This window comes from Helianthus annuus, chromosome 5 (assembly GCF_002127325.2).
Source record: "Helianthus annuus cultivar XRQ/B chromosome 5, HanXRQr2.0-SUNRISE, whole genome shotgun sequence".
NCBI lineage: Eukaryota > Viridiplantae > Streptophyta > Magnoliopsida > Asterales > Asteraceae > Helianthus > Helianthus annuus.
The window spans coordinates 173,938,071-173,962,456 of NC_035437.2; the positions used below are offsets into that span (position 1 = coordinate 173,938,071).

Sequence of the window (24,386 nt, forward strand, 5' to 3'; positions counted from 1 at the left end):
TGTTCAGCAATATTAGAGAATTATCAAATTTTTAGACAATTTTTTTGCTACAGATTCATTTAATCTATATTATATGTACATGTACACATAAAAATAAACAATAATAAAACCTTTTTAACATTCAGTTTCTAACAAATTAGAAAACATTACAATTACCTCAACACCTTACTTTATCGCAACACCAGCAAGCATATCAAATTTCGTATTCTTTCATTGGACCAATGTGAGGAATCTGGATACTTGAAGAACATGATAAACAACACCTTAACTGACAAACAATCATCCCTTTTAAGATTAAAATTGCTAACAACACAAAAATACAATATGCTAACAATAAATATTTTTTGGGGAAGAACACATTCATAAGTCCATAGTTTTAGGTTTTCTACAATTAATCAATTTAACTGCAAAACTTTACCCAAAACATTGAAAATTGAACTACATTGACATAAATCTAAACTGAGATAGCTTGTATGCAACTTGTATCATGAGTACCTTATCAAACATGAACAACATCTTTGTTAGAGGAGGTGAGTGTGGAGGCGGAGGTTGACAGTGTTGGTGTAGGTCGCCTGTGTTGGTGGAAGATGCCGACACGTCTTCGATTGAAGGCGATTCCGAAACTCTAGTGTTCGACTGGGGCTTAGATTGAAATAGATGGGGTTCAAGGGTAGTGGTGCAGCATCGTGATGACATCCGTGGTGCAGCAAGTGATGGTGATTGTGGTGACGACGGTGGTTTCACGATGTGAAGAACGAAATCGGTGCTGCTTGCGATTTAGGGAAGAAAGAAACCTTCTCCGTTAACTCGTGTGAAGTAGGAGGTGGGTGAGGGTTTTGGGGTAACAAACAGTAGAAAGTACTACGTTACAATATAATAAGCAAAAAGTACTACCTTCATTGCATTGGATTGTTGTAAATTAGAGTTATATATAATTGTTTTTCTATCTATTCAAATAGAATTACACGTCAAAATTAATCAACCAAACAAATTCCTCTATTATGAAATATCTCGAGCATAAAAATTCTACATCTTTCCTGGCCAAACTCTGAAATCAACCTAGCCCGAAAAGACCGAGGGCGCCCCATTTTATATCGATCCCGTCTTCGGTTTTATTATGTTAGAAATTTTGGATAAGGATTAGAGGTGCGTTTCGGTTCGTTTAGGTCTCGTCTAATTTTCACTTAACGCACACCCCTAGACTAAGATTTTACTTGTCACGTATACATAAGGTCATTTATAACTTAGTCATGATAAGATATAAGATAGAAAAAAACAACTAAAAAGTTGACGACAAACTTCATATAGTCCATAGATAATCTATGTGCAAGTTTAATATGTGCGTTTTATAGTTTTCTACTGATAATTGATTATCTACATTACCTTAAACAAACTTTACTAAAGAGTTATGTGAAGTTAAAAATGTCCTTTGCAAGGGCGTAGCTTAGTGGGGGGCTGGGGGTGCCCGACTCTCCAAACTTTTCGCTCCGTAGTGCTTGGTATGTAGTTTTCGTATAGAATTTTTTAGGTATATATGTTTTCGACCCCCTCCCCCCCGATTTTATAATTTCTAAGGTATAATTTTAGGTCCGGTGACTTCCGACCCCCAGTCAAAAATCTCAAGCTTCGCCACTGATCCTATGAACTATGATCAAGAGGTTATCCAACAATCTATAATGAATACTCCATCTTTCAAAAAAAATTTCTTCTATGTCTTGTTGATGATGTACTTGTTACTACTAATTATAAATTATAAACTATAAATTAGCAACTATATGTTGCTTTATGAACTTGTACCTTATGTATGGGGAGTTTTTCAAAAAAAAAAAAAAAAAAGAAACATTGATTTTTCATTTCTAACTCAATTTTTTTCATCTTTTTGCAATTTAATCTTAACACTTTTTTATTTTCATTTTTGGCCCCTCATAATTTTTATCTTTCACAAGTTATTTGCTTTACGTTTCGTTCTAAATTTTACAAGACACGCCGCAACGTGCGTGTGGGGTTCACCATTTTTTGGTATATTTTTTCCCATTTGACAGGCCCGTCGTAACACGTTTATTTTTCCCCGTTCAACTTAGTTATTCTTTTCTAAGTTTTATGTTTCGGTCTAATTATTCGCATTAACGCACCGCAACGGGCGTGCGTGGTTCAACGATTTTACGTCTGCTTTTCGTTTGGTGTTATTTTTTCCTTTTTTATATATTTTATTTTTACGAACTTTTCCAATGTTGGGGTCGCTAACAGTGATGTGGCATAGGTGCCATTTGGAACGGTTTTACGAACGTTTTTAACCTATTAAGTTTTTTTACTAATATTTTGTTTCGAGTTTACCCCTATATACTTCCTTGGCTTAAAAAAAACTATTTTTACGTGTATATATTTATTTACGTGTCGGTATAAATATGATTTGCTCTACGTCTCAACGTAAACTTTTTCTGGAAAATGAGTCAGATCAAATATAATACTTTCATTAAAAAAAACATTTTTACGTGCATATTTTTATGTACTATAAATTTGAATTGGTTTACGTTTCGATTTGGGAGTGAGTCAGGACAAATATCATATGTATTCGTCCGTATTTTATGTATGTTTCGTAAATTTTGTTCGAACCGTGTGGAGACAAATTGTAGTTTTTTTCTATGTATGAGTCGAATCACAAATAAATTCTATTTACTTTACGTTTTGATCAAATCGCAATTCTTATATAGGTTATATCGAGTTCAATCGAATACGTCAAAACGCGTGTTTACGTATGGTTAACGCATCACACAACGTTTGGAATAATCCATTCGATGTTTGCGATGTTCTCGTACCGCAACACGCGCGGGTCTTATTGCTAGTTTAAAAAAAATAGAATTCTACAAACATATGTTGAAACATTATGGAATCTTTATATTTAACTCACCGGCTGTTTATTATTTTTCAATTCATTACCATATAAGTCGTTTCTTTAATCCAGTTTGAAGTTTTGAAAGATTATGAAACAATTTTGAAGTTTGACTATGTCGGTTAAAATGTCAAATCAATAGTTTTTATAATATTTTTTTGTGCTTATAAAATAAAAATCAAACCCTTTAAAATAAAATAAAAACAAACGAATATTTTTTCAGAGAAGTCATACGAAACCCAATCACATGAACATGAACATTAAATAACCAATAATTTCCATCATATAAATTAGCAACATTATGTTGCTATATGTACTTGTACAATAGGCTTAGGGAGTATTTTAAAAAAAAAAGTTGATTTTTCAATTTTAATCCTTTTGATTTTTTTATTTTTAATACAAAGTTTTTTAACTTTTACAATTTAATCACAACTTTTTTTTTTATTTTCAACTTTGGTTCCCCATCCGTTTAATCTTTCGCAACGTACGTGTGGGGTTCGACGTTTTTTCGTCTTATTATTATTCCCATTTGACAGGCCCGTCGCAACGCGTCTATTTTTCTCCATTTGACCGGTTCGTCGGAACGCACGGGTCCTAGATCGACTTGGTTATTATTTTCTACGTTTTACGTTTCGGTCTAATTTTTTTATATTAAAACACTATAACGGGTGTGTGTGGCTCAACGATTTTACGTATGCTTTTCGTTTGGTGTTATATTTTCCTTTTTTATTTATTTTATTTTTACGAGCCTTTACGATGTTGGTGGTCACTGGCAGTGATGTGGCATTAGTGCTACATGACACTATTTTACGAACGTTTTTAACCTATTAAGTTTTTTACTAATAATTAGTTTTGATTTTACCTTTGTAACTCCTTTACTAAAAATCTAATTTTACGTACATATTTATATGTACATGTCGGTATGGATCTGATTTGCTCTACGTTTCGACGTAAACTTTTTTTAGGAAACGAGTCATGTCAAATATAATACGTCTTTGTTTAAAAAACATTTTTACGTGCATATTTGTATGTACATTTCGCTATAAATTTGAGTTGGTGTACGTTTCGACAAATTTTTTTTGCGAAACAAGTCAGGTCAAATATAATATGTTTTCGTGTTTATTTTATGAATGTTCCATAAAGTTTGTTTCGAATCGAATGGAGTCAAATTGCGGTTTCATTTTTTTCAAAAGCTCCAATTAGTCCCTTATGATTAAACGTGGCAACTTTTCCGTTATACCCATCACGTTTTCTGTATATGAGTCGGGTCACATATGATACATTATGATTGTACAATATAAATTCGATTTACTATATGTTTTGATCCAGTCACGTTGCTTATATTGGTTACATTGAGTTCAATCAGATATGTCAAAACACGCGTTTTCATATGGTTAACGCATCATATAACATTTTGACTAATCCATTGGATGTTCGCGATGTATCCGCGCTGCAACGCGCGCGGGTGTTATTGCTAGTTAAGTGAATTTAATATAATAAATACAACCAATACCAATAATAAAGTGAATTTAATATTATAAATACAACCATTGTTTCATGTGTAGTTGATTGTCATCATGTGTGTTGATCCCTCACAATAGGGATGACCGGTATCGTATCTATTTTCTTTGTTTTTTGGTATCCGTACCGGTACGGTACCGGTATTTACGGGTAAAACACTGGTAAATATCGGTACTGGTATCGAACCGGTATATTCATTATCAGTATATATTTTGTCTGTTATTCGGTACCGGTATCAATTCGTTATCGAACGGGTACCGTGCTCATCCCTTCCTAACAATTATGAAATATATGTCCGGTGTGTGTGTTGGGGGTGGGGGGCTGTTTCTTGTGAATTTAATTTATACAATATAGTCATCATGAGAACAATCAAAGAGATTGTATAACCCTATAGTACACATTGGGTATGCACCACATTTCAAACACCTTTTAAGGCGTTAAAAGTTAAAGTGTGTAGGCATCTCTCATTGACTTGAAAGTTTAATAAAAATCGTTTTTTTATTAATTCTTCAAACCTAGGCAATAATGGGTAGAGCCTTGCCTCTTTGCAAAGGTGTCAGTCTCTATCCTGAGCTCACCTGGGTTTTCGTCCCACTGTGTGTTACGCTAGAGAGTTTTGCTCTTATGGTGACACAACGACTGTCAAGTGGCAGCCGACGGTATGGTTACCCAGGAGAACGCCCAAGCCAAACTCTGAAGCAGGCCCTTATTTATAAAAACATCCAAATTTTTTAAGATTGGCCATTGGGTTTTAAAACTTGTTATACAAAAGCCCATATTTATAAAAACATCCATATATATATATATATATATATATATATATATATATATATATATATATATATAGGGCAAGGATAAATTGAAAACCCACTTGAGTTGAATAAACCCTGAAAACCCAATAATAACCATTGATTAGAGTGGATGAATGGCTAGGATGATTGTTTGCAAATCTGATTATTTTTATCTCTTTCTCTCATTATTAAAATATATAATGTGTACCTAAAGGGTAAAATGGGAAGAATTTTACACTTATTTGACACAAACAAACAAAAACTCTGTATGTGTCAGATTTTTGTTTCTTTTTTATGTAATTCTCTTTTTTTTCATTTTTTATATACATCAGATCCATTATCTGTTATTTCTTTTTTATATACATTTGTATTTGTATTGCATAAAATGTAACATACATTTTTTAATTGTCAATTTATGCCACATGTGTAATAACACGCTTTATTTCTGTAACATAAAAATATTACATAGAAACGTAACATATAATTTTTACATGATCAAATGTTACATAGAAAGGTAACATAATTTTTACATGATCAATTTTACGTCGCATACGTAACACTTTTTTTGTAACACAAAAAAATGTAACATTCTGTTTCTGTAATAGATACTTTATTTTTTACAATAATCAGGAAAAAAAATTGACAGCACACTTTATTTTTACAAATAATCTAGAAAAGTGTAACAATGCACTTTATTTTCTGTAACGTACATTATTTCTGTAACACAAAAAAATGTAACAAACATTTTTGCTTTGACTGATTGTTGCATTTCTAACACAAAAAAATGTAACAACACACTTTGTTTCTGTAACAGTCACTTTATTTTTACAATAATCTGGAAAAAATGTAACAACACACTTTGTTTTTACAACAATCTAAAAAAGTGAAACAATGCACTTTATCTCATCTGAACAAAAAAATAAAAAAAAAAGTGAAACAATGCACTTCAATCATAAAATCATAAAATCAGTAATAACATTCATCTCATCTAAACAAAAAAATAAAAAAAAAGATGTAGATCTACGAAACACAAAAAAATGAAGATCTACAAAACACAAAGAATTGCAAATCTGAAAAGTGCAAATATGGAGGACCTTTTAGATCTGGAACATAAAAAATTACAAAAAAATGTTGGAGATCTACAAAACACAAAAAAAAAAATAAAGATCTACAAAAACACAAACATACTTATGGATCTGGATGATCTTTTAGATTCTGAACCTCATGTTCAACATCAAACATCTTTTGGATCATCTTCAACATCTGAAACAACATCTTCAACATCGGATTTGTTGACCACCGCCGGATCTGTGAACCGGGATCATCATTGAGGTTCGGTAACTCCGTACCGCCGGCAACATTTCGATGTTGTTGGCTGTTAGAATCAGCCATGTTAAATGCAAAATCTCTTCAATGGTGAGTAAGGATTCTCTCTTTAACACATTCTCTAAGATGTGTGAATAAATGAATGAAAAAGCTTCTGAAATCGAAGGTTGTGATAGTAAATGAATGAAAAAGCTGATGAAATGGAAGGTTGTGATAGTGAGAAGTGAGAGATGAAGTGAGAGATGAAGAAAGTCTACAAAAGAAAGTACTATATGCATTAATGAAAAAGCATGACAAAGAAATGAAGCTTTGAAACTAGGAAAAAGAAGTCTGCGTGTGCAGACATCACCAAAGCCATCAACACATGTCAACAATTAAACATGTAAAATTACTATCCTGTCCTTGGTTCTTTCAAATAAAAGATTAAACGTGGATCAATCCTAGCCACATATTAGAGTTTTCAGGGTTTAGTCAACTGGATTGAGTTTTCTCATTATAATTAGCCTATATATATATATATATATATATATATATATATATATATATATATATATATATATATATATATAGGGTAGGGCTATATAGAAGACCCTATATATATAGAAAACCGTAGAAAACCCAACCTCCCGACATTTTTTTTTTGAAAAAAATAACACATGTAATATACATGTTTTTAAGAGTTTTGGGCCAAAAAAATCAAAAAAGCGCCGAATGAATGATTTAAAAAAAAAAAATCAGCAAGTTTCTGTCTTTCGTGCCTAACACATGTTAGGCAACCGGACATTGTTGAAATTTGTTTATTTTTTTAAAAAACATCCCTTCGGCGTTATTTTGTTTTTTTTGGCCCAAAACACTTTAAACATGTATATTACATGTGTTATTTTTTTCAAAAAAAAATGTCGGGAGGTTGGGTAAAAATGAGGGGAGATTTGAGTTTCCAGAGTTTCCTAAAATTTTGAGGGTTTTTTGTCTAGCATTACCCTATATATATATATATATATATATATATATATATATATATATATATATATATATATATATGGGAGGGTTCATTGGGGAGCACTAAAAAAGTGGGGAACTGGGTAACACTCTTAAAAATTATACTTAACATGCTAAAAATTATTTTTTTCTAATTTTTTTGGCACTTTTTCTTATAAATACAAGTAGAAACATTTTTAATAAAAAAATCAAAATCTAAGAATATAAAAAAAATGTTTAAAAAACAGTTATATCTTATAGAATTAATTTAATATGTTAAAAATCAATTTTTTTTAAAAAAAATTCAGCGCTTTTCTTTATAAAAAGGAGGAGAAACTAGTCGAATAAAAATATTTTTTCTAAAAAAAATTTAGCCTTTTTTAATTGTTTTTTTTTTAATATTTTTAGTTTTTGATTTTTTTTATTAAAAATGCTTCTACAAGTATATATAAGGAGAAGCGTCGAAAAAACTTTTAAAAAACTTAATTTTTAATATGTTAAGTTAAATTTTTAAGAGTGTTCCCCGGCTCCCCACTTTTTTAGTGTTCACCAATGAACCTCAATCTATATATATATATATATATATATATATTTGAAAAAAAAAATTCGGGCCCTATATTGATTTGGGCCTTGATCGTAGGCCCACCCTGTACCTCCTTGTAGCCAGCCTTGGATTGGAGAATGGTCCAAAGGAAAATTAGACTATACGAAGTGGGAGGGCATGAAGATTGGAGAATGATACAAAGGAAAATTAGACTATAAGAAGTGGGAGGGTATGAAAAGTGGGTGTTATATGATATGTGGCGGCCACGTTAGTATGCGTCAGAAAAGTGGCGTGGTGCAAAAAAGGGATAAGTGGGACGGGGCGTGAAAGAGTGGCGTTATTCGACACATGACACACACTTTTTATTTTTATTTTATATTTAAAACTTATATAAAATATATTAATTTTAAAAATAATCACTAATACTAATATAATAAATAACATCAATAAAAGAAACATTACATAATTTAAAAAAAATGGAACTTAAAAAAAGAACCCAAACTAACTATGATATTTTGTCTTGATTTCTTCTTTCAATTTCTCGTACATTTCTCTATCTTCGCCTTCAAGGTGATCGGTTTTCATAGTAAGAATTTCATATCCGATTGTTTTCTTTCGCCAAGTCCTTGTTTTTCAAAATTAATTTTCGTTCGAAAACCTCGTGAACTTTTTCTTTTTGGGCGAAGTAGTGTTCGGTATTTCGCCTACACCATAGGGGTTGTTCGGATCGAAGGTGCGGTTGTGTGGATGTATCTTTTTTATAAAAAGACGTTATATATTTTTAGAGTTGGGTAGAAGAGAATGTGGTAAAACTAGTGGAATAAGTTGGGTTTTTTATGGTGAGTTAATTATTTTTTTTAAATTGAAAATCTTTTTTTTAAACTGACCGTTGGAGTCCAATGGCTATAATCCAAACTAATTGAACCACGCCACTTCATCACACCATTTCAATCCACGCCACCGCCCTCCATGCCGTTCGTGGGCCAATGTGCTCGGCATGAAGAGGCCACAACATTGTATTTCCACACCCACTTCGTATCGTCTTAATGGTAGACCAATATAACTCCTTCACTTGGAACACATTAAATGATGATCGGTATACAACTATACATCACATCTTCAAGTTTCATTTGTATCATAAGGCAAATAATGACATCCTTCTCACCCATTTCTTTCTGCATTTTAGCTAGTCTTCCCATTATTGTTAACCTCATGTCATATAACATGTTCATAATATGTTTAGATCAAGACTTGTATATATATACCCATTACAAGTCTCAGCCATATTATTGACAGTGACTTCATTATTAACCTTTTTATTATTGTAGAAACTAATGCTAACCTTTTGATTTGGGTAAGAAATTTGAAGGTTTAGAGTCTTAAGTCTCACAAGTCACATATTAGATTATTAGCATGGATTAAGATCGATAAATAGTTCATGTTTGAATTATTAAAATCCAATTTTTCTTATAAATATTAGAAACATTTCATATAATTCTTCATATTTATGAAAAAAGGCACATAAAAGTAAAAGTATGTATTGATTTTGAATCTAACCAGGGGCGGAACCAGAGGGGGGTCAAGAGGGTCCGTTGACCCTCCAGTCAACGGAACTTTTTGAATTTTTATTTATAAATTTTGAGTTTTTGAAGAACAAACTTAGAGATAGACCCCCCCTAATTTGAATCAGTATAGAATATAAGCTTATGATGACCCCCTAACTAAATCGTTATGGTTCCGCCACTGAATCTAACTATGCTTTAGTCTTATATTCTCGACACTTTATAAGTTTACATTTGACCATCATCCAATTTCACACATCATTATCCATTCTCCAAAACCCTAGCGTTGATCTTCTTTGATTTTAAGGTTTATACTTAAATTGATTGAACTATCTGTTATTATCTGTATGGTGTTTATTTTTACGAGTTAAACTGTGCGTGAGATACTCGGCATTGTCTAGCTACGATCGAGTCAAGTTTAAACGAGTATGAGCTTATGTTGGAACTCGTCTTTTTTAACTAACAACCTCGAGATTCACATATCAAAGTTTGACTGCAATCGGTTCGAGTTTAAACGAGTTTAAGCTTATGTTGTTGGAACTTGCCTCTTTTAATTAACAACCTTGAGATTCATATATCAAAGTTTGACTAGGGACTAGGCCCTGGCTTGGACTGGTATGTTATTTGTATATTTTTCATCTAGTATATTGAATATTTATTTGTATATAATTAATATTTCATATAAAACCATGATAAAGTGTAAGGTGACTTTTTGCTGGCAATTTCATTTACATCCTTACAAATATGTCTTAAAATATATGCAAAGTTTACATTATAGTTCATAATTAATTTTCTTGACGTGTTTCATTTTAGTGATGTTATTAGTCTTAGATACATTTTTTAAGGAAAGAGGGCGAACCTCGACAAACTTTTTTTAATGAAGAATAAAAAATACAAAGTAAAAACCTACCTACGGCCTACAAACTAACCGGCCCAAAGGATTGTCATCCAAAATCTAAGACAACCAAAATCATAAAACAAAAGCCCAAGCCATATAAGGCCCACAAAATAAATCTAAGACAATACAAGGCCCAAATACTAATAGAAAAATAAGCCTAAAAAAACTATAAACCTTACATTCTTGATCTTGATTCTCTATTAGGTTGGTGCCTGACATTGACCCATCAGAACGCTCACAAAACAGCCCACATCTTTCGATCATCTTAAGCATAATCTTTGCGAGACGGGCCCAATCCAGTTACCATCCCCTTTGATAGTGAACTAATCTTAGCCCTTGAGTATCAATACACAAGTATATACACAAGTGTAAATCAATGGCCAGGATTTAATGATAAAAATATACTAGTGTCCTACGATTTGATTATGTAAATCAATGTCTAGGATTTGTTCACTTAATTCACAAATACACTAGTGTTCACTAATCTCACCCACCATAGATATTACCAAAACCATGACAGATTACCAAAAGACCATGATAGATTACAATAAAAAAACGTGACAAATACCAAAAGACCATGACATATTACAATAAAAAATGTGACAGATTACCAAAAGACCATGACCAAACTGATTACTAACCAACTTGTGTTCCTTTCAACTTGTTTTTCATCCCCTTACACTTGCTGCAAGTTCTTCTGTTATTTTCTTTCTGCTTACAAGTATCAAAGGCTATAGTGTTACCCCTCCTTGGCATTTTCCCAAGCTTCTGATCGGTGTTATAGGGATTCTGATCGGTGTTATAAGAATATTGGTGTAAATTTAGGGTCATTAATAAAGGGGGTTAAAAGGGGGAAGGTGAAAAGATATATATAACTGAATAATAAATTGCACGAATGGATGAAATTGCTCCTAACTTAACGGTTAAACATGGACAGGGTTAGTCAATCAAACAAAATTGGCAAAATGATACTTTACTCTAAGACCATGTGTAGTGGCAAGGAATTGGGGTTTTTTTGCCTCATAAGACCATTGGGTATGGGAAGGGTAGTCTCTTTGGAGACTACCCGCCACGTAGGCGCCACGTAATCACGAGAGGAGGATAGTCTCTTTGGGGACTACCCAAGGGTGTGAGGACTAGCCAAGACTACCCCACCATTAATAATATATTAATATATATATATATATATATATATATAGGACAAAGATCCGTTAGGAACCACCCTTTATTGCGAGAACCGCGAGAACCAGTGTGAACACAAACAGTAATAGCTAAAAAAATCTAAAAAACACCCAAAAAATTTTTTTTTTATTTTTTTACTATTTTTTATATAAAAATCGCTACTTTTAGTATCCAAAAAAAAAAAAATTTTTTTTTTTTTTAAAAATTTTTTTTTTTAAAAAAAAAAAAATTTTTTTTTTTTTTGGCTACAAAAGTAGCGATTTGAACATAAAAAATAGTAAAAAAATAAAAAAAAAATTTTAGATTTTTTTTTGATTTTTTTAGATTTTTTAGGTTTTTTGGGGGTTTAGTTTTTAGCATTTTAGCTTGGGGGGGGGGGGTGGGGGGGTTTAGGTTTTTGGGTGGTGGGGGAGGGGGGTTTAGGTTTTTTGGGGGGGGGGGTGGGGGGGTGGGGGGGGGTTAGGTTTTTTTTAGGTTTTTTGAGGGTTTTAGTTTTTAGCATTTAGCTTGGGGGGGGGGGTTAGGTTTTTGGGGGGGGGGTTAGGTTTTTTTTTGGGGGGGGGGGGGGGTGGGGGGTTTAGGTTTTTGGGGGGTGGGGGGGTGGGGGTTAGGTTTTTTTTTAGGTTTTTTGAGGGTTTTAGTTTTTAGCATTTAGCTTGGGGGGGGGGGTTAGGTTTTTTTGGGGGGGGGGGGGTGGGGGGTTTAGGTTTTTGGGGGGTGGGGGGGGTGGGGGTTAGGTTTTTTTTAGGGTTTTTTTAGGTTTTTTTAGCTATTTTAGCTTGTGTTCACATTGGTTCTCGCGGTTCTCGCAATAAAGGTGGTTCTCGCATGAACCTTACCCTATATATATATATATATATATATATATATATATATATATATATAAAGGAGGAGAGAGAGTCAGATGGGGGCCCACCACCAAAGCCCCGTCTCCACCGTCGGTATTCCGACGCCAAAGCCGCGACGGGCCCCTAGGGGGCGGTGTTGGACGTGCCCAAAAGAGGGGGACGAGCCTTTAACGGACCCCATACCCATTGGTCTAATGCCTAACCACGCCCACCACACCGCCCTTAGGCGTTTTCTTTCGAAAATTGGCCTGGTCGTTTTATTTAAAACACATGTTGATCAAAATGTTAATTGAATGGGCCAATAGGAAATTAGAAAATAGAAATGGGTAATCATTGGATGGGGCATTATACCACTATACCCATTTTAAACTAATGCTCCAACGCTGATTGGACTGCCACGTGTCGCTTCATGCCCAAGGGAGAGACATTAGTTTAAAGTCCCACTACACATGATCTAACGGATATGTTATATTTTTTTATTCTCATTTTTGTTATAAAATATATTAATTGCCAGTTTGCCACTTATAATTTACCAGTTATAAATTAGCAACATTTTGATGCATAGAGGTGTTGTATCATGTGTTTAGGGAGGTTTTCAAAAAAAAGAGTAGATATTACACTTTTAACCCAAAACTACATGATTTTTTTTTTTACTTTTAACCCAAAAGTTTTCATCTTTTCCAATATAACCTCACAAATTTTTTACTCTTAACTTTAATCCCCAATACTTTTCATATTTCGCAAAAATTTTGTTTTACGTTTTGTTGTAAGTTTTTTCGAGTAAACATGGTGCAAAGTTTGTGTGGGGTTCAACGTTTTTATGTTTTGTTTTACATTTCGTTCTAAATTTTACAAGTTAACATGACGCAATGTGCGTGTGCGGTTCAATGCTTATATATGTCTAAGTTTTCCCGTTTAACAAGTTCATCACAATGCACGAAGTCCTAAATTGACTTCATTATTATTTTCTGTTTTTTACGTTTTCGTCTAATTCACACACATTAACACGCCTCAACAACTTACAAAGCCGACTCAAATCAAGTTAAGGGCATGTTTGGGATTCCTTTTTAACTCAAAAGGACTTTTGAGAAGCAAAAGTAAGAAATTCTTACTTATTGACTTCTCCTTCTTGAAGGCAAAAAAATGCATATAAGTCCTTTTCACAGAGTGTTTGGCATTCCTTTTAGATATATAAGTTCTTTTCTAGATGATGTTTGGCATTCCTTTTGACTTTTAGTAGGTTAAGAAGTCCTTTTGAGCTCAAAAGTCCTTTTTGAGAAGGAATTCCAAACACCCACTAAGATTTGCGAAAGCAAAAAAAAAAAAAAACAATTATAAAAGTTAAAACAAACAATTATCCATTCTTTCTTTCTTTCCACTCTCACACTACCATGGCTCCGTCAAGAACCATCGTCATAACCGTTCCGACGTTAATCCTCTCCGTCGCCGGCGCCGTCATCTTCCTCATCTTCCTCATGTCCTCTCTTTCATACTCTCCTCCCCCTTGTTCTTGCCCCACAAGATCCACCGTCCAAACTACAACCCAACAACAACAGATCTCACCAACACCAGAGGATATACAGTGGGTTAAATCCCAGATCGAAGTTAACGGACTTCATATGCAAGATAATGTTCTTCGTAAGGGCATTAATCCTCGTACTCGTGCTCAGCAGCTCCAGGATTTGATCCAGTAAGATTATTGATTTGTTGTTAAATTTGTTTCAGATTAATGCATATTGTTAGGGTTTGAATTTTAAATGTGCCCCCAAATATGTACCTTGTTATGTTACTGAATCAATGCACCCGCTATCGATTTGACTGATTTCAGTTTATATATATATATAAGAGAGTCTATACGGCCTGTATAAGTTATAATATACGTTTTACGGTCTTTAATAGTTGTCGCGTATGAAAGTTGCCGTTTTATACAGCCCGTATAAGATGTAGCATACAAACGTTGCCTTTTTATGCGGCCTGATTAAGATGTGGCATATGAACGTTGCGCTTTTATATGGCGAGTATAAGATGTAGAATATAAATATTGCCCTTTTATATGGGTCGTATAAGATGTAGCATATAAACATTGCCTTTTTATGCGGCCCGTTTAAGATGTGGCGTATGAACGTTGCACTTTTATATGGCCCGTATAAGGTGTAGCATACAAACATTGCCTTTTTATGCGGCCTGATTAAGATGTAGCGAATGAACGTTGCCCTTTTATATGGAGAGTATAAGATGTAGCATATAAATATTGCTCTTTTATATGGCCCGTATAAGATGTAGCATACAAACATTGCCTTTTTATGCGGCCCGTTTAAGATGTGGCGTATGAACGTTGCACTTTTATATGGCCAGTATAAGATGTAGCATATAAGTATTGCCCTTTTATATGGCCTGTGTAAGATGTAGCAAATGAACGTTGCCCTTTTATATGGCGAGTATAAGATGTAGAATATAAATATTGCCCTTTTATATGGCCCGTATAAGATGTAGCATACAAACATTGCCTTTTTATGCGGCCCGTTTAAGATGTGGTGTATGAACGTTGCACTTTTATATGGCCAGTATAAGATGTAGCATATAAGTATTGCCCTTTTATATGGCCTGTGTAAGATGTAGCAAATGAACGTTGCCCTTTTATATGGCCAGTATAAGATGTAGAATATAAATATTGCCCTTTTATATGGCCCGTATAAGATGTAGCATACAAACATTGCCTTTTGATGCGGACCGTTTAAGATGTGGCGTATGAACGTTGCACTTTTATATGGCCAGTATAAGATGTAGCATATAAGTATTGCCCTTTTATATGGCCCGTATAAGATGTAGCATACAAACATTGCCTTTTGATGTGGCCCGTTTAAGATGTGGCGTATGAACGTTGCACTTTTATATGGCGAGTATAAGATGTAGCATATAAGTATTGCCCTTTCATATGGCCCGTATAATATGTAGCATACAAACATTGCCTTTTTATGCGGCCCGTTTAAGATGTGGCGTATGAACGTTGCCCTTTTATATGGCCAGTCTAAGATGCAGCATATAAATATTGCGCTTTTGTATAAGATGTAGCATGTGGATGTTGCCCTTTTATATGGCGAGTATAAGATGTAGAATATAAATATAAATATTGCCCTTGTATATGGCCCGTATAAGATGTAGCATACAAACATTGCCTTTTTATGCAGCCCGTTTAAGATGTGGCGTATGAACGTTGCACTTTTACATGGCTAGTATAAGATGCAGCATATAAATATTGCCCTTTTGTATAAGATGTAGCATGTGGATGTTGCCCTTTTATAGAACCCGTATAAGATGTAGCATACAAACGTGGATCTTTTATACGACTCGAATAACAAATGTTCGCCCTTTTAAACTGCTTGTATAAGATGTAGCATACGAGCATGCCTTTTTTATATGGCTTGTATAAGAGCCCGTATAAGTAACATTCGCTCAGTCGCTCTTTAATATGGCCTCTATAAGGTGTAGCATACGAACATGGTTTTTGTTATACGGCCTGTATATAGACTGATTTGACAAGGGTAAGTTCAATAAAAAAACGGAGAGAGGTACGTTTAGCACGACTCTTTCTAAATGATAAAGGAGACAATGTCATTTCCGAATGATAAAATCTGAGAATCCAATAAATCTGTTGTTCATGTTTATCTTAATAATCGGTTTTTAGAAGTAACAGACTAACAGCTGATGAATCTGAGCGTTACGATACTAGATAATTAAAAATAATAATCAATTTATTCAAAAACTAAAAACTCATTTTCAACAGGTACAAAGGGATATCACACTACGAAGAAGAAGAAGAAGCAAAGAACCACACATCTTTACCATGCCCTAACGAACTCCTAGTAGAAGAGCACCACAGTAACTACGGCGAGCCCTGGGCCGGTGGTCGAGACGTCTTCGAGTTTCTCGCAGAATCTTCCAAACTCACCCCCGAATCACGCGTTCTCGAAATCGGTTGCGGCACCCTTCGCGTCGGCCTACACTTTATCAGTTACTTGAATCCCGAACACTTTCATTGCCTCGAAAGAGACGAGCTTTCTCTTATGGCCGCATTTCGGTATGAACTCCCGTCGCACGGGTTACTCCAAAAACGCCCGTTGATTGTAAAAGGCGAAGATATGGATTTTGGAAGATTCGGGTCGGGTTTTGATTACGATTTGATATATGCTAGTGCGGTGTTTCTTCATATGCCGGATAAACTTGTGTGGGTCGGGTTAGAACGATTGGTTGGTAGATTGAAACCGTTGGATGGAAGGATATTTGTGTCGCATAATGTGAAGTTTTGTTCGAGATTGGGAAGTGATGAGTGTAGTAAGAGGCTTAAAAGTTTAGGGCTTGAGTATATGGGAAAACATACACATGATAGTTTACTTTTTAACCATTATGAGATTTGGTTTGAGTTTAGAAGGTTTAAAGTGTAATTTCTTTGGTTCATATGTAGTTTTTATGGTAGAGAATGTGCAATTGTTTCTGTTTTTTGTGTAGTTTGGACACTGTTTCATGTACTTATTGTATTGAGTAAACTTTCATTTTGCTCCCTGTGGTTTGGTCACTTTAACTGGTTTGCTCCAAACCTTTAAAAATAGCCATTTTACTCCCTGATGTTTTGGTTTTTTTGCCAGTTTGCTCCCCGCCTCTAACTCCATCCAAATTGTTTGTTTTTCCATTTTGCTCCCCGGAGGGAGCAAACTGGCAACAAAACCAAAACATCAGGGAGTAAAATGGCTATTTTTAAAGGTTTGGGGTAAAACCGTTAAAGTGACCAAACCACAGGGAGCAAAACGGAAGTTTACTCTATTGTATTACTAATTTACTATATCCTTCTGAATATATAAAAGACCAAATTGCTCGAATCTGGTATATATTTATGTTTTGAATTTTGCAATCGAGTATTAGAAATGATGGAGCGTAGCCTGTTAATTTTGGTTATTTTTAAAATAATATACAATTACGTGGTGTACTTTTTGTTAAACATGTTTAACCGTATCATAAACAGGTTAGGAATTACCAACCTATTTAAGTGTCAGAAATTTATAAAAAGAAATCAAAACATGGCCATGTTTTCTAATACAAACTGGCGTGATTCATCCGATATTTTATGTTGTATTATATAATTGGATCATAGCGTGTTAGGTTGTGTATAGTAGTCACCAGTCACCAACTCACCACTAAAGAAGTCATCGTCTTCCTCTCTCTTTGTAGAAAACGGAGCCGAAAAGGAAACGGTGAAGAAGTTGCTCATTATTGTTTAAAAGGTTCGGCGAGCTTGTTTGACGTTTACCTGTCATTTTTATATGTGATTTTACAGAAAAAAACTAAATATATCAAAAACCTAATAGATTGATCCAATCTAACTAACACCTTCCTTCAAGGATACATCAATACACTTATAGATTGGGTTAATGACAATTTCAAATATGTCTTCTTCATTTACGGTAAGGCTGGTGGGTGTGAAGGTGGTTCATCTTCATCACCGGTTCATCACTTGGTGATGAACCGACATGTAAGCGGCCACGTCACCGGGGGTCATCACCTCATCCAAATGATGGGTCTGGGTGTGGGTGATGAGCCTCCCCTTTAATATTCACATCAAAACGGTCAAACACACATCCCCGTCTTCTTCACATCAAAACGGTCAAACACACATCCCCGTCTTCTTCGTCTCTTGGCTGACGAAACCGACGTGCCAGGCTCCTAGGGGGCGGTGTTGACGGGCCCGATGGGCCTCGACGACCCGAACGCGGCCCCCATACCCACCAGCCTAAAAACTAACTATTAATATAGAAAAAAAAAACACCTTCCCGACTGAGTTTCTATTTCATCTTCATCCCCTGGATAAATTTCTTGCTAACAACTCTCTCTCACACACATAAACACACACTGCAGTCTGATACATCTTCTTTCCATGAACAGAACTCCATGGATGCTATGATTATAAAGCTCCAAATTCTCCATATCCTCTTCCTCTTCATCTTCACCACCGTATCATCATCATCATCTCCCCCATCAAACTTCACCCTCTACGGCACCGCCCGCATCAACCAAACCGCCATCACCCTCACTCAACCCCTCACCAACTGCTCCTCACACCCACCATTCCCAAACACCGGCCGAATCTTCTACAAACACCCGATTCGCTTTCTTGATTCCACCTTCAACTCTACCCTCTCTTTCTCAACCAAATTCTCCTTCACCATCATCCCCCCTCCCCTAAACTGCCTCAACGGCGAAGGCATCGCGTTCTTGATCGCATCCCACACCAATTCATTACCATATTCTCTCGGGTCAATCGGCTTACCACAATCCGTTCAGACGAATTCACTCGACGCAACGTTCTTGGCGGTTGAATTCGATACGAATTATGATCAAAGGTTTAACGACATCAACGGTAACCACGTGGGAATCGATTCGGATTCCATCTTTTCCATCGCGTCAATCGATTTGATGTCGATTGGGATCGATTTAAATGGCGGGAAAAAAGTCAACTCATGGATTGAATACAACGGTTCAAAAAGGGTTATTGAGATATGGGTCGGGTACCCGGATACCAAACCGGATAGTCCGATTTTAACCGCGCCAATCGATCTTTCGAAGAGGTTTAACGGGTTTATGTATGTCGGATTCTCGGCTTCTAACGGGGATGGATCGTCGGTTCATTTGATCGACAATTGGGGATTTAGAACATTCGAATCCGGGTCTTCGGGTGGTTCAGTGTATCCGGATATGGATGTTGAAGTCGGGTTGGAAAACTGTTTGATTTGTTTTCCGGAGCCACATAAAAATACCCGACCCGAAACCGATCCGGGTTTGACCAAAAATCATAACAAAGGACTCAAATTAGCTATCGGATTATTAGTTGTGAATCTGATTCTGGTTGTTTCAACTCTAAGCGGCGTCGTTTTGTACATCTGGTTGACCAAAAAAGAAAGTCAAAATCAAAATCAACCTGCACAAACCCTAACTCGTACAAACCCTAATTCGAACATGACGATCACGAACAGAATGCCGAAAAGATTGAAACTATCTGAAATCCGATCGTTAACAAGAGGATTCAACCGGAATTTGATCATCGGCGACGGAGTATCGGCCGTCGTGTACAAAACCGATCGGAATCAAGCGGTAAAACGGTTCAAAACGGCGTCGTTCGGAAGCCAAATCGCTACAGAGTTCGTAACAATGGCGAGTTCGTTACAACACAAGAACATAATGAAGCTTCAAGCATGGTGCTGCGAACGTAACGAGCTAATTCTCGTGTACGATTACATGCCAAACGGATCACTCGATAAATTTCTTCAAAACAGTTCAAATTTCAGTTTCAATTTCAGCTTTGAAGCTCGATTAAACGTGTTAATCGGAGTTTCATCGGCGTTATGTTACTTACACGAAGAATGTGACCGGATAATTGTTCACCGGAATGTGAAAACAAGTAATATTTTGTTAGATCTAGATTTGGCGCCAAAATTAGGGGATTTTGGAATAGCACGTGACTCACGTGACGTGACGGTTACGGCACTTGCGATGGGGTATATGGCGCCGGAGTATGTATACTCTAGGGTTCCGACGGTGAAAACGGATGTGTATAGTTTCGGTGTGGTGGTGTTGGAGGTGGCGACGGGGCGGGCGGCGGTGGATGAGACCGGTGTGGGGGTGGTGGATTGGGTGTGGGATATGTGGGAGGAGAAACGGGTGGTGGCGGCGGCGGACGGTGGGTTGGGTGGGGAGTTTGATTGTTGTGAGATGGAGAGGGTGTTGATGGTGGGGTTGAGTTGTGTGGTTCCGGATTTTGAGATGCGGCCGACGATGAAGGAGGTGGTGAGGATGTTGAGAGGTGAGGTGGTGCCGGTTCTGCCGGAGGTGAAGCCGGTTGTGGTGGTTACGGCGGAGAGGTCGCCGGAGGTTGTTGTGAAGTGTGGTGGTGATGATGGTTGGACGTCGTGGGGAACACCAACGTCTCATTTTAGTAAGACGTAGTTAAAGTAGTTTAAATGTGTATTGTATTTTCACTACGTTTTTGTACTCGGTCTGTTCTTAAAAAAAGTTAAACCTCCTGAGTTGTTGCAAGTTGGGTGGGTACACCGTTGCAATCAACCCGAGTTGTTGGATCGAGTTAGAGTTGGGGGGGGGGGTGTGCTACAAGCGAATTGGGATTAGGTAATGAGTTGAGCTAGATGAGTGTCTCTATGCTCATATAGACATTTCACCTATTACTTTCCAAAGTGATTAGGTTAGTTATACATAGTTGAAATACTCTAAAAATTAACAATTACTCTAGAAACTAGACGATATAAATAAATCCACAACAATGAGACTATTTATAACAATACTTAACGATGAATATGGTTTTGTTAACGCGATTCGCTACTTTACTTGCAATATATCATCTTTAGATGAATGGCGAGTTCTAGTCGTGTAGTCTTGTAGAACACTCACTTACGTATGCCTTTCTGGGGTTGATGCATGATATGCGAGTGGCAAGGTGATATATATACATGACTTTGGGATTGCATAGATCGACATGATTGTTTCTTTCTAACATGGCTACAGAGGTATAACACGCTCAGGAAAAACGCTAGTTTCATGAACTTTTATAAAATTGACTTAATTTATAAAATTTTCTTAAAATCGTATTATTATTAGCTTTCATCCTGGACTGTGGTCAATGACATTCTTTATGATATTGCATTTCACCTATGTTTTTGTTAATAAAAAATAATGTAATGTAATTCAGGTCTTTTGCTAGTTATTGGTAGGAATGCATAACTAATTAATGCATGTGTTGGCGCATTTTAACAAAGTTATTCATCTATTATCAAGATGTTTAAAATTTTTATACTATACACCTGAAACATGTGATTTAACATCAAGTATTATAGAGTGTATATGCTGGAAGAGAGTAATAGTCTAATAGATGTGTTTATCTCTTATCATTTGTGACACACTTCACTTTTTGTTATCAGAAACGGTATATCCTGCGGTGTGCTATATATGTGTGGGCTCTTGGGGTCAAAAGTGAAATTGCACTAATTTTAATGTTATTTTACTAATTTCGTGAAAATATCGTAAAAGCAACGGACGGTTAATCATGCATCATGTGGTGGCGTTGATAGCCGAAAGACAAAAGGGTACATGTACTAATCAGCCTTTGTCCCGGTTGTTGAGTGTTATATGTCTTATATCCAAGGCTTGATGCAAAACTATTATCGAGTCGAGTTCAACACCTGACAACGATTTTTAACTTTATAGAGGTCAACCATTGTTATGTTCCTAAGACTAGGCCCAAGATGACTTAGCCTTAGCCCATGCACTTGTACGTGGGTAATCCGCGAAGCTTCCAATGTTTTAATGTCTCTTTTTTTTATTTCTTGTATTTCTTAGGCATCTTTTATACTTTTATTAGCATTTAGATTAGTGTGAGTGGTTGCTAAAATAAGGGAGATATTGGGGATGCCCATTGGAATTGGACGAAACATCTTTATTCATACGAGGTAGAGGTAAGGCTGTCTACATCTCACCCTCCTCAGACCCTATCTTAGTTTTGCTATTGGTTGGATATACTGAGTATGATGATGATGACTGTTTTGTATCCCTATAAAAGGGAAGTTCATGAGTTTATTAAAGATATGAAGAAAAATAGTCTCACTATTCTCTCTAAAATTCTATCAAGTTCTTTTCTATTTTCCTAGGCCAATCATTGTCGGTTGGAACCGCATCAACCATCTTGTAGATGCAAACTTTTTTTTATCTCTTTTGCCAAAATAATGCTGTAAAAACATATACTAGAGAAAGCAAAAGAGAGATATCAAGTAAGAAATTGAGTAGAACTATAGAAGATCTATGTTTTTTTGTGTTTTATAATTTTTAGTAGTTTAAAGTTTAATTTTCTGTACTCAATAATTTTGAACATCAACTTCAATTTCTTTCTTGATTCAAGCCACTAGCCAAGTTTGCGTTTAAGTTTTCAGCCGAGTATTTTGAGTCAAGCCTAGTTGGCTCGTTTATTTTTTAGGTCGAGTTGACCTTGATTTAGCTATACTCACAGATAGCCCTATGGTTAAGTGGTAGTGCTGGTGTCTGTTTCAAATGTGGTAATCCCGGACATTTTGCTAGTAGAATGTCACATAATGTCCATCTAGTGAGTAGGGCTGGCAATTTTAAACACGGGCACGATTACACGACCTTAACAAGTTTTGTGTATGACCTTAACAGGTTTCGTGTACTAAACAGGTGGACACAATAGAACCTGTTAATTTTCGTGTCTAAACATGTTACCTGTTTACATGTTAAGTACCTGTTAGTACATGTTAAGATTCTACTAAAATACCCCTTTTTTAGTTCAAGAAAACGTGTCAAAACTCAAAAGTGCTAAGTATACAATTACAAATAGAGGCAACAAAGTGGGCCGGCCGGATGGGTTGGGTAGGGGTTTAAAAGGTGTTTTTTATGGGTTTGATTGATTAAAAAAACTATTCTTTCGGCCTAATTTTGTCACATGAAGTTACTTTTAGCGACTTTTAGCACCTTCAACCCATGAAATTTTTATTATTATAAATTGATCTCATTTTGACAGAAATTGGTTCTTTTTCTTATATGAAAGAAAAGAAAAAAAAATATTTTTTGCTTTCTTTAGGCAAGAAATAAGTTTTTTTTTTTTTTTTTTATTTCGAATGTATCTTTCAGAATTAGAAGGTATTATAATGAATAACTGTTAAAAAGTTTGTGGCTTGTCTAAGAAAAGCTTTTTCGAAATTGGCTTGTTTATAAATAAGCTGAGCCGAGCAATCTTGGTTTCTAAACAAGCTGAGCTCGAGCCAATGTAAATAATAATAAACGTTGGCTCACTCGCCAAGCAGATAATCATTTTTATATGAAAATGAGTTAATTTGGGTTAGTTTTGTTTGATAATGTAAAAAAATTAAAGTAGTTACTAATCTAATAAAAGTTTAAACAGGACAAATAAAGTCAAAAAGATGAGACGCAACAATCAAAATTAGGAGACGGACAAATTTCAATTTGTTGGCAGCTAAAAAAAGGGAAATAAGTTGAAAGGAAAACATGAAAACAATTCAATTTGTGGTAAAGTTGTAAGAGGTCCAAAGTTCTAAGTTTGTCACGATTGCTCTATGGGACCAATTTTAATAGCTTAAAGGACAAGCAAAGTTCTTTTTGTATATGATTTATGATTAAGATTTAAATGTGAATTGGATCGGAAACCAAATTTTTACGCTATCTTACATCCGGTGTTATTTTAGGCCATCCTATTCTAGTGACAAACAAAGTAGATTGATTTAAAAAAGAACAATTGTTATTTTTTTCGTCTGTTCAAATAGAATCGTTCAACTTTGTTGTTGACTCGTTGTTACATGCCTTGCAGGTCGTTAGGTATTTCAGGAGCTTGCACGAGGAGGCGTGGACGTTGTGGGACATGGATAGTCATATACCATGTCAAACTTTTGATACATTTGAACTTTTGTTTTGGTTTTAAACAATATGCTTCCGCTGATTACTTAAACTATGTTTTATTTGGACACCAATTATATTGTGGTTGGGTTTTATATTTACTTATACGCTATGTTCAATATGATTGCTGGCTTGATCCTGATCAGTCACGCCTCCAAGCGGTGATACTCCGCAAGTGGATTTTGGGGGTGTGACAGTCCTGAACGCTTTCCTAAGTGTTGGAAATTAAGTTCGTTACAAAAAGATGCATAAAAGACACAATGCGGTACAATTTAACACTTTAACGGAATGATACTTAACCGAACAACTGGACACTACACGGGACACCAAAATTTTGGCAGAAACATTACTTCATTATTCTTAAATAA

The 24,386-nt window shown here is 35.4% G+C and overlaps 2 protein-coding genes across 2 annotated transcripts; both read left to right on the plus strand.

Moving 5' to 3' along the window:
• The first annotated feature begins 13,899 nt into the window (after positions 1 to 13,899).
• On the plus strand, positions 13,900 to 17,048 carry LOC110942235. Its single transcript, XM_022183982.2, has 2 exons — positions 13,900 to 14,230; positions 16,325 to 17,048. The coding sequence occupies exons 1-2, from the start codon at positions 13,932 to 13,934 to the stop codon at positions 16,980 to 16,982; spliced, it is 957 nt and encodes a 318-aa protein (XP_022039674.1). The 5' UTR covers positions 13,900 to 13,931; the 3' UTR covers positions 16,983 to 17,048.
• Positions 17,049 to 18,480: 1,432 nt separating this feature from the next.
• Positions 18,481 to 20,532, plus strand: LOC110944146 (L-type lectin-domain containing receptor kinase S.6). The gene has a single exon (XM_022185861.1). The coding sequence runs from the start codon at positions 18,481 to 18,483 to the stop codon at positions 20,530 to 20,532; it is 2,052 nt and encodes a 683-aa protein (XP_022041553.1).
• Positions 20,533 to 24,386: the final 3,854 nt, after the last annotated feature.